Source organism: Oncorhynchus gorbuscha, linkage group LG08 (genome assembly GCF_021184085.1).
Source record: "Oncorhynchus gorbuscha isolate QuinsamMale2020 ecotype Even-year linkage group LG08, OgorEven_v1.0, whole genome shotgun sequence".
Taxonomy (NCBI): Eukaryota; Metazoa; Chordata; class Actinopteri; order Salmoniformes; family Salmonidae; genus Oncorhynchus; species Oncorhynchus gorbuscha.
The window spans coordinates 39,366,061-39,378,407 of record NC_060180.1 but is presented as its reverse complement, the minus strand read 5'-3'; the positions used below and the strand labels follow the sequence as shown (position 1 = coordinate 39,378,407).

Sequence of the window (12,347 nt, the reverse complement as noted above, 5' to 3'; positions counted from 1 at the left end):
TTTAAAGGGATATCAACCAGATTCATTTTTCTATGGCTTCCCTAAGGTGTCAACAGTCTTTAGACATAGTTTCAGGCTTTTATTTTGAAAAATGAGCGTGAAGGATCACATTGCGTAAGTGGATAGGAGGGGGCTCTCAGAGTGAGTTTTTGCGCAACTGCGTAAAGCCGCCATTGTTCCTCCCGCTGTTATTGAAAAACCTACACACTCGGTTGATATATTATCGAATATATATTTTAAAAACAACATGAGGATTGATTATAAAAAAACATTTGACATGTTTCTGTGGACATTATGGATATTATTTGGAATATACGTCTGCGTTGTCATGACCGCTCTTTTCTGTGGATTTCTGAACATAACGCAACAAACAAACATTGGTATTTTGGGTATAAAAATAATCTTTATGGAACAAAAGGAACATTTGTTGTGTAACTGGGAGTCTCGTGAGTGAAAACATCCGAAGATCATCAAAGGTAAACGATTCATTTGATTGCTTTTCTGATTTTCGTGACCAAGCTTCCTGATGCTAAGTGTACATGATGTTATGCTATGCTATCGATAAACTTACACAAATGCTTGGATTGCTTTCGCTGTAAAGCATAATTTCAAAATCTGAGACGACAGATGGATTAACAAAAGGCTAAATTGTGTTTTGCAATATTGCACTTGTGATTTCATGAATATGAATATTTTTTATTAATATTATTTGACTGTTGCGCTATGCTATTCAGCGGTTGCTGACGAAAATGATCCCGCTAACGGGATGGGTAGCGCCAAGAAGTTAACAAACATCTCCAATCTTGTCTCATTGATTGGACTCCAGGTTTGCTGACTCCTGACTCCAATTAGCTTTTGGAGAAGTCATTCGCCTAGGTGTTCACATACATTTTCCAACCTACACTGTGAATGTTTAAATTATGTATTCAATATAGACAAGAAAAAAACAATAATTTGTGTGTTATTAGTTTAAGCACTATGTTTGTCTATTGTTGTGACAGACAAAGATCAGATCAAATTTGATGACCAATTTATGCAGAAATCCAGGTAATTCCAAAGGGTTCACATAATTTTTCTTGCCACGGTAGGGAATTGGGTGCCATTTCGAACACAACAGAAAGCAGCTGGGCTGAGGCAAAGGTGCCTGCTGCTGGGAGGTCTTTCTCCCTCCACCCACCCACCTCTCTCATTCTCCTTTTGTCTCTCTCTCCCCCTCTCCTTCAGTTTCCCTCCCTCCACCATTTTCCCTCCCTCCATCAGTTTCCCTCCCTCCACCAGTTTCCCTTCCTCCACCAGTTTCCCTCCCTCCACTAGTTTCCCTCCCTCCACCAGTTTCCCTCCCTTCACCAGTTTCCCTCCCTCCACCAGTTGACCTCCCTCCACCAGTTTCCCTCCCTCCACCAGTTTCCCTCCCTCCACCAGTTTCCCTCCCTTCACCAGTTTCCCTCCCTCCACCAGTTTACCTCCCTCCACCAGTTTCCCTCCCTCCACCAGTTTCCATCCCTCCAGCAAATCAAATCATAACTCAGCAGATAGCAGCACCAAAAACACCATAGCTGCTGTTAGCACTAGCTAATGATCCCTCATTACGCTACATCACAGCTCCTCTGTACTGTCAACTCCCCAGCCATCCCACTCTAACACTAAGTCCTTGCCTCTCCTTATTACTGGTATTATGGTTTTGGATAATGTTAGTGAACCCTGTTAGTGAAGACAGATATCACAATAGAAACTACTGTATTTCAATGCCACCACCAGGAAGACATAATGCCCAGAGGGGCTAAGAGCCTAGGCGTAGCTAGTGAGATTTCGAATGATTTCATAACTTCCTGGAATGGAGTGCCTCTCTAACTCGGTATTCTTTGCAGAGGCTTCCATAATAAAGAGCATGGGAGGATTTGCAAATGAGATGATGAAAACAAGGAGAGAGTTTCCCACCAGCCGAGTGTGAAAGAAAGAGAGTTCCCCCTTCTCAGTATTGCCTGTGAATGGGCTCTTTTTCTGCCTCACACTTTAACTTCTTGGTGACAGGGGGCAGTATTGAGTAGCTTGGATGACTAAGGTTCCCAGAGTAAACTGCCTGCTACTCTGTCCCAGATGCTAATATATGCATATTATTAGTAGTATTGGATAGAAAACACTCTGAAGTTTCTAAAACTGTTTGAATTATGTCTGTGAGTATAACATAACTCATATGGCAGGCAAAAAACCCTGAGACAAATCCAACCAGGAAGTGGGAAATCTGAGGTTTGTAGTTTCATTTAAGTGATTGCCTATCCAATATGCTGTGTCTATGGGGCCAGATTGCACTTCCCAAGACTTCCAGCAGATGTCAACAGTCTTTAGAAAGTTGTTTGAGGCTTCTATTGTGGAAGGGTGTCGAATAAGAGCTGTTTCAACAAGTGGACTAGGCTGAGGCCAATCAGTTGTTTACTGCACGGTCCTGTGGGCGCGCCGTTCCTTCTTTTTCCTCTGTAATGAATACGCTATTGTCCCGTTGGAATATAATTGAAATTTATTATAAAAAGACCCTAACGATTGATTGTAAACATCGTTTGACATGTTTCTACAAACTGTAATGGGACTTTTGACTTTTCGTCTGGATTTTGCGCTTGCGCATTGTGCCTTTGGAATAGTGAACTAAACGCGCAAACAAAACAATAGGTATTTGGACATAAATATGGACGTAATCAAACAACGCGAACATTTCTAGTGGAAGAGGGAGTCCTGGGAGTGCATTCCAACGAAGATCAGCAAAGGTAAGTGAAGATTTATAATGCTATTTAAGACTTTTGTTGCCTCCACAATTTGGCGGGTAACTGTATGGCTTGCTTTTGTGGCTGAATGCTGTTCTCAGATTATTGAATACTGTGCTTTTGCCATAAAGCTTTTTAAAAATCTGAACAAGTTTATCTTTAATTCTTTTTTTTCCTTTTTTTTGAATTTGACCCCTTTTTCTCCCCAATTTCGTGGTATCCAATTGTTGTAGTAGCTATTATCTTGTCTCATCGCTACAACTCCCGTACGGGCTCGGGAGGGACGAAGGTTGAAAGTCATGCGTCCTCCGATACACAACCCAACCAAGCCGCACGGCTTCTTAACACAGTGCGCATCCAACCCAGAAGCCAGCCGCACCAATGCGCCGGAGGAATCACCGTGCACCTGGCCACCTTGGCTAGCGCACACTGCGCCCAGCCCGCCACAGGAGTCGCTGGTGCGCAATGAGACAAGGACACCCCTACCGACCAAGCCCTCCCTAACCCGGGCGACGCTAGGCCAATTGTGCGTCGCCCCACGGACCTCCCGGTCGCAGCCGGTTACAACAGAGTCTGGGCGCGAATCCAGGGACTCTGATGGCACAGCTGGCACTGCAGTACAGCGCCCTTAACCACTGCGCCACCCGGGAGTCCCCTGTTTTATCTTTAATTCTATGTAAAACATGCATCTTTCATCAAAGTTTATGATGGCTATTTATGTTAATTTATGTCGCTCTGCAATTTCTCCAGATGTTTTGGAGGCATTTCTGAACTGAGGTTTTTGGATATAAATATGAACTTGTTCGAACAAAACATACATGTATTGTATAACATTGAGTCCTGGGAGTGTCATCTGATGAAGATCATTAGGTTAGTGATTCATTTGATCTATATTTCTGCTTTTTGTGACACCTCTCTTTGGTTGGAAAATGGCTGAATACTTTCTGTGACTAGTTGCTGACCTAACATAATGATATGTTCTGCTTTCGCCGAAAAGCCTTTTTGAAATCGGACACTGTGGTTGGATTAACGAGAAGTGTATCTTTAAAATGGTGTAAAATACTTGTATTGTAGGGGATTTTTAATTATGAGATTTCTGTTGTTTTGAATTTGGCGCCGTGCAATTTCACTGGCTGTTGGCGAGGTGGGACGCTAGCGTCCCGAACGATCCCAGAGAGGTTAAAGGTAGGAGGGAGGCCAGTCAATTACATAGGTAACTAGGGACACGTCCAAAATGGCGCCCTATTCCCTATATTGTTCACTACTTTTGACTAGGGGCCAATATATTCCCACTATAAAGGGAATAAAGTGCCATTTTGGATATAGGGGCCTTCGTGGGCCTTATTTCACTCTAAATCCAGCACACAATAGCTTAGCCATCACAAGACCCAATAACGCACCTATAGGCTATTGCTGGTATTCAGGTGACTGAATGAAGCTAGTTTTTTAAAATCCTTTATTCAGTTCAGAACAAATTCTTATTTACAAATGACAGCCTAGGAACACTGGGTTAACTACCTTGTTCGGGGGCAGATTGACAGATTTTTACCTTTTCAGCTCAGGGATTTGATCTAGCAACCTTACTGGCTAAACACTCTAACCACTAGGCTACATGCAGCCCCAGCTAATGTGTGTGAGGGAGAGAGAGAGAAGAAAAACATGTTATTTCTGGAATGAAGTTTCTCAAACAATGATGTGGTGGCCTCTGGAAGAAAGCCTGTAAGAAATCAGTCCAACCCACTCTCAAATCATTCCAACTGTACTAACTCAAAATTAAGATAAGCCTATAGTTTGACATTATAAAAAAGCCTACCTAGGCCTATACTGTTCTGGTAACAGTGAAAAACATTGATCACAGCCTAGCTGACGGGACATTAGAACTAGGCCTACAACTGGATGAGATCTCTTTCAGAGGGTTGAGAATTAGCCTATGTTTATAATCATAGCCCCCATACCCACAGGAGACATTTTGCCTTCTGGTAGTCTGTCATTGTAAATAAGAATTTGTTTTTAACTGACTTGCCTAGTTCAATAAAGGCTAATAAAAAATATGATAATAAAAATTCACTAGGAACTAAATGGAAACCAAAACAGGGAAGGACTACTATCTGAACGTGTCCAATAAGGAACCATTGTTTTCGTTTTTCTGTTGCAGAACATATTGTTACAGTGTGCACTGATGAATATGACACTGCAGTTCCGTATTTTGTATCACTTGAGAATTTAGGATTGTTAACATGGATATAAATGTTCCTGTAAAACTAATACACAATAATAGCCTTATTAGCCTATTTGATCTAATTAAGCCATCTCTCACAAACAAGCTGGACAGTAATAATCTAAGTGTTATCTGGCTAGTGGCTACATCATTTCATTTCAACACAAAATACTCACAATAAGGAACAAGTGCTTAAAGGAAAACTCCACCCAAAAACTAGTCCATTGTTGGTATAGTCTGAAAATGTTTTGCATGTCAGCAATCAAGTTTTCAAGATAGGTACCTTTCAAAATACAGAAATATTGCCGGAATTATGCATTTTGCATCATATGTGGTATTTTGAAAACTATATACCTTGAAAACTTGATTTCTGACATGCAAAACATTTCAGGACTGTATCAATAATGGTCTAATGAAACAAACACCAAAGGATATTTGTTTGGCGTGGAGTTTTCCTTTAAGCCTTGCCACACAATTCATGTAAATTCACCGACCATTTCAAATCCCACCGTACCTTCGCCACTATGCAATCTGGTTTCCGAGCTGGTCACGGGTGTACCTCAGCCACGCTCAAGGTCCTAAACTATATCATAACCGCCATCAATAAAAGACAGTACTGTGCAAACGTCTTCATCGACCTGGCTAAGGCTTTCGACTCTGTCAATCACCACATTCTGATTGGCGGACTCATTAGCCTTGGTTTCTCAAATGACTGCCTCGCCTGGTTCACCAACTACTTCTCAGATAGAGTTCAATGTGTCAAATCGGAGTGCCTGTTGTCCGGACCTCTAGCAGTCTCTATGACGGTGCCACAGGGTCCAATTCTCAGGCCGACTCGTTTCTCTGTATATATCAATGATGTCGCTCTTGCTGCTGGTGATTCTCTGATCCACCACTACGCAGACGACCATTCTGTGTACATCTGGCCCTTCTTTGGACACTGTGTTAACAAACCTCCAAACGAGTTTCAATGCCATACAACACTTCTTCCGTGGCCTCCAACTGCTCTTAAATGCTAGTAAAACTAAATGCATGCTCTTCAACCGGTCGCTGCCCGCACCCGCCCGCCAATCTAGCATCAGTACTCTGGACGGTTCTGACTTGTGGACAACTACAAATACCTAGGTGTCTGGTTAGACTGTAAATTCTCTGTCCAGACTCACATTAAGCATCTCCAATCCAAAATTAAATCTAGAATTGGCTTCCTATTTCGCAACAAAGCCTCCTTCACTCATGCTGCCAAACATACCCTTGTGAAACGGACTATCCTCCCGTTCCTTGACTTCGGCAATGTCATTTACAAAATAGCTTCCAACAGAATATCAGTCTGTCCCTGATGTTTTTCCTGGAGAGAAGTGGCTTCTTTGCTGCCCTGCTTGACACCAGGATATCCTCCAAAAGTCTTCGCCTCACTGTGCGTGCAGATGCACTCACACCTGCCTGTAGCCAGTCCTGAGCAAGCTCTGTACTGGTGGTGCACCGATCCCGCAGCTGAATCAACTTTAGGAGAAGGTCCTGGCACTTGCTGGACTTTCTTGGGCGCCCTGAAGCCTTCTTCACAACAATTGAACCTCTCTACTTGATGATCCGATAAATGATTGATTTAGGTGCAATCTTACTGGCAGCAATATCCTTGCATTGTGAAGCACTTTTTGTGCAAAGCAATGATGACAGCACGTATTTCCCTGCAGGTAACCATGGATGACAGAGGAAGAACAATGATTCCAAGCACCACCCTCATTTTGAAGCTTCCAGTCTGTTATTCGAACTCAATCAGCATGACAGAGTGATCTCCAGCAGTGTCCTCGTCAACACTCACACCTGTGTTAACGAGAGAATCACTGACATGATGTCAGCTGGTCCTTTTGTGGCAGGGCTGAAATGCAGTGTAATGTTTTTGGGGGATTCAGTTGATTTGCATGGCAAAGAGGGACTTTGCAATTAATTGCAATTCATCTGATCACTCTTCATAACATAATGCTTTGCTTTATCTTGGCCAGGTCGCAGTTGTAAACGAGAACTTGTTCTCAACTGGCCTACCTGGTTAAATAAAGGTGAAATAAAAAATATAAAAAATGTAATGTAAATCAAATCAAAGTTTATTTGTCACGTGCACCGGATACAACAGGTGTAGTAGACCTTACAGTGAAATGCTTACTTACAGGCTCTAACCAATAGTGCAAAAAAGGTATTAGGTGAACAGTAGGTAAGTAAAGAAATAAAACAACAGTAAAAAGACAGTGAAAAATAACAGTAGAGAGGCTATATACAGTAGTGAGGCTATAAAAGTAGCGAGAGGAGCCACGCAAAGCCCAGGGGAAAAGAGACATTTCCCACCTTCCTAAACACACACATACACACACACACATTAGCCACAGCAGCCCCTCCCCCAGTCTAGATTCACCTCCCCTTTACCATAAAAGTAGAGAGGTGGGGTTTGTTATTCCTCAGCACAATTTCATTAAAGGGACACATACACAAGCACACATACATACATGCACACGCACACGCACACGCACACGCACACACATACATACATACATACATACATACATACATACATACATACATACATACATACATACATACATACATACATACATACATACATACATACATACATACATACATACATACATACATACATACATACATACATACACACATACACACATACATACACACATACATACACACATACATACACACATACTATATATATATACACCCACACCCTCAGGGTCTAGGGTAAGGGAAAAGTGAAATTTGATGTCTCCAGTCACAGGTCAATCAACACTGTTAGGGCTATTGTGGCAAATCACTGCCATTGAAAGTGTGAATTAGCCCCTTTTATAATCAACTAGGCCAATTTAGATTTAGCCAGCTGCCAGTTGCAGCTACATCAAAGTCAAAGCAGATTGGCTTTAATTTAAATACTCAAAACACACTGTTAAATCATTTATATCTAGACACCACTATCAGAAACAATTTGTAACATCTAGGCAGTCATTGAGGGTGTGACTTTACACGTGGATTTAGCTCGTCTTTAATCAGTTAGTCCCAAATGGCACCCGTATTCCCTATTCAATAGAGTACTTTTCACCAGAACCCTATTGACCCTGGTCAAAAGCAGTGCACTATATAGGGAATACTATGGTGCCATTTGGGACATAGACAGTGAGTCTAAGTGAAATCCTAAGCTGCTACAGGGCCAGTGCTGAGAAGGCTGTGTTTATACTGTGAAGTATGTTAACACGGGCCCACATTCCTCTATTCCCAAATTGTAGTGTTGAAATTACAGCCTCGGCAGAGAGGCGTGACAAAAGCAGCACGCTTAGGGATGGCCAGCACCTGTTTAACCCAGCCAGGACACACACACACACCGTCCTCCTAGCTGCCAGTTTATGAACCCGACGCCCTGATTTTTACAGCTGCATGGGGCATCATATCAGGACTGAGACTCAAATGGCACCATATCCCTACATAGTGCACTATATACGGAATAAGGTGTCATTTGGGACACCATTTGGGATGCATCCCAAACCTTCACCTGTCAAGGCAGTGCACTGAGCAGCCTTGGTTCTTCTAAACTGTACCTCAGCAGGAGGTCTTGCTCACACACCACACCAATGTGCTTGCATACTAGTCTCTCCAACAGCTGGTAGAATAAGTCCCAAAATCTGAAGTAGGCTATGATACCATAATTGGCTACAAGATGGAAATAGCAGCTTAACTACAAGATTCAACTACCCGAGAAGAAACAGCATCAAGGTAATGAAAACAACCCCCCCCCCCCTGTACGGGGGAGAGACACCACGTGACACCCTGCCTGCTCTAACATCTTTTGATTTGCTACCGGGAGGGAGAGCTTCATGAAAGAACACTGTTATTTTCCATTATTACGCATCAATAACGTAAGAATATCACATCAGTCCAATATGTAATTAATAATTTAAAATGTAGGCCTAACTCAAATTACTAATATGAAGCGGGACAATGTTTCTTTTTCAAACAATAAAAAAATGACAGAATGACAAAAATAACACTGAAGGGTTTAACACATAAGGTGTAGGCTAAAATAAAACACCATGAAGACTGGCACCTCAACCCTATGGCCCGCGGTCAACCGTCAAAATGACCGTTGCCCGTTATAGAATAACACTAAGCATGCCTTGCTATCATAAATGATACGTGATCGAACAGACTGAATATGTATTAAAACAATGCAAATGACACAGGAATATAGAAACGGCATAGTTCGAGGCACCTCTATAGGTGTTGCATCACCTTGCATACCTGGCCGTCTCATAACATAAAAAGCAACCGCCCCGCCTTCACTGCAGTAACGGTACACACCGCCATTCCATTCCATCGACCCACTCGGAAATTGCATAACGATATAATTGAAAACAATAGATGGAAAACATTTAGGTGTGTGCTGTCTGTTTCACAATATTGCTATCTATTACAGGAAATAACGGAGTCATTCGCAACCACCTTGTGTACTGCTTTCCTTTTCTTTCACAACCTATTCTTCCCTTGGCTGCACGGTTGGACACACACAGGGCGGTAGGCTACACTAGAGTAGATTAAACATCACTTGTTTCGACAAAAAGAAAAAGAACGGAACAAAAACCATCATATTCAAGCATCAACAAATTGGACATCATCATGCATGTTTATGAGTGAAAAATCCCGCGAGAACAAAACCAACAGTGAGAAACCAATAATCTACTGACGCTGATATGCACGGATAAACTAAACAACCATAATGTTTTTCTACCTGCACAAGTTGCCATTTTCTGCAGCGTATATTGGAGTCTTTTCCCTCGTCTGCTCTAGAATGAAGATAGGTTTAAAATAAACAAATATTTCCCCCAATCTGTGCCAATAATACCGTACAGATAAATGCCGCAGGTAGGGTTTTATAGGAGGACATTTGCGAGCCCCGTTTTCACTGTTCAGGTGAACATGTTGATGGCTCCTGCCTGCGCACAGACGCTGCCTGGGCGGCACGGCGCTCAGCTCTGTGTCACATCTTGTGTCGTCAGCGGCCACAGGAAAAGGTGCTTTCCTGTTTCCAGCCCTCATCTCACTACTCGAATAACGGTACTACCTATAATATTTGATTGGCCGGTAGGTAGAGTGAAAGTGTGGAGGAGAGGTAGAACACAGGTAAGATACCCTCCAATGAGAGGGAGCTACTCTTTTCTGATCAAATCTAAAGTGGAATCCAAGCTACAATAATTTGCTGACAAACTTAATCAAATCAAGTGAATGGTTAGGCTACATCGAAAATATCAATTGCCGTTGTTTGCTATTGTAGGTATAATGTTGTTCATTTAATTGAGTATCATGAGCCTGTTTATGCTCATGTAGCAATTGAACTATGCAATAAATACATAAAATCGTGCAGTGTATTATGTTCTGTTACCTTTCATTCACGTGAAGTTTGGGTCGTTAGACAGAATGTCCAGGCTGCGCTGTTGCTGCTGCATAACTCGATTCCTTATATAGACTGCAGCAGTTGCTCACACACATCGGAAGGCTATGGGCTGTGTGACGCCCATTTCTTTCATGCATTGCTTACACCACCCAGCATAACAGGTAAGTACTAGCCTAGGCAATATATCAGCTTCTCTTCCACAAATTAAAATCAACATCAAGCTATTCAAGAAGCGACATTTGAGGACTAAAATGTAAAGTCAAACGGATCGGTTAAGATCGAAACAAAGTTATGCTACCTAAAAAGGAGACCACGAGAAGCCCGAGTGTGATGTAATTCAAATCGAAATGAACAAAAGTGGACTAATACGACAAAATACGTTGTACAAGACAGATCTCCTTCCTTAGCAAAACCCCTTCGACAACAATGCATCAAACAGTGTTGCGTGCAGATAATAGAAGGGGTTGCTGCCCAAGTCACAACACAAGCCCGATGAAATGTATTTTATTTATCTATTACTATGGGCCTAATGCACGTCCAGAATGACATGCAACTAGTGAGTCTACAAAGTCAAATGGAAGAATATACCATGCATTCAAATAACGCTGCTACCTGTAGCAAAACACGACAGACTAGCTATTACCATTATCTCGTCATTTTTCAGTAAAATTACAGGTGGCTGAGTTTAACTGAACTGAATGTCTGGGACAGCAAGTTAGCAAGCTGCTAGCCTGTTAGCTTAGAAGTTTTTCTTGAGCAAAAGCGTAGCAAACGAAAGGATTTCTGTTTACAAATATAACACACCGCATCTTGTCTCTTATAAAAACAAGGTGACAAGTGACCGTAAAAGAAAATTGGATCGAGGAACAAAATCAGTCTCTCACTCAAATCCACGGGATGATAGGTGCGTATAACGGTACGCTCGGGCAGCGCTGCTGCGCTAGGCGGAGAGAAGGGAGCCAGGTATAACGGTACACACCACATTTGAATATACGTACTACTTTCCAGCACTTCAACTCCCTAAAACGTGGATAAGAAAAGTCCCAAAGTCGGCGAACACAGTTGAATGAACCCAAAAGTACGTAGTCCATCTCACTTATTCGTTTCCCGTCGGTTTACGGAGTTTGGCTTACCGTTATTCCTCTTCGGGTTCGCCTGTTTTCTGCGCTTACACCTGGGGCCATCCGCCATGATCCTTTCGCTCTGTCTGAATAATGCCTGCCGGGGCGAGTCACCTCCTCTCTCGCCACCTCCCCCCGTACCCCACTCCTCTCTCCACTCCACCTCCCTCCCTCCTCTGCACCTGGTTTGCGACACTTTCTGCTTTACGACATCACCTTCTCCAGTTTCCTAACATGCTAAATTCGTTCTCCTAACCTGCAGCGTAAATTCTAACCTGCTACGAAGAAGTCACTTCGGTATCGAAGTGGCGTGAAAAGAGTGTTTCCCCACTGCTTAACACCCCAGCACATGGCCCAACTCCCTACTGGCAGCACATAGAGTCCACCCCGAGCTTTTGCTTTCGCCGAACTCTTGATCGTTTGCTCCTGTTGCCGAAAATATAAGATGCATGGTCAAAATAAGAACACGGTAATGTGTTTTGATAACAGATAACATTTTGACAGGTAACAGACAGTCCATCATTAGGCTGCTACAATTATAAACTATTCTTTTGGAAAGGAAAATACTTCAAGCGACAGGGAACAGTTCACGTGACAGAGCATTAACCCCTTAAATGCCAGACTGTAGCTGGCGCACGACTACGTTCAAATTGGCTATTCTATAAGAGATTTTAACACACACACACACACACACACACACACACACACACACACACACACACACACACACACACACACACACACACACACACACACACACACACACACACACACACACACACACACACACACACACACACACACAC

At 42.6% G+C, this 12,347-nt stretch overlaps 1 protein-coding gene across 1 annotated transcript in view; it reads right to left on the bottom strand.

Moving 5' to 3' along the window:
- The window catches only part of LOC124040648 (zinc finger E-box-binding homeobox 1-like), a 110,830-nt gene extending 98,771 nt beyond the window's left edge, over positions 1 to 12,059 (bottom strand). Inside the window, exon 1 of the mRNA XM_046357729.1 lies at positions 11,554 to 12,059. Within this exon, the coding sequence (XP_046213685.1) occupies positions 11,554 to 11,611 (58 nt within the window). The 5' untranslated portion in view covers positions 11,612 to 12,059. The remainder of the gene's footprint in view (positions 1 to 11,553) is intronic.
- Positions 12,060 to 12,347: the final 288 nt, after the last annotated feature.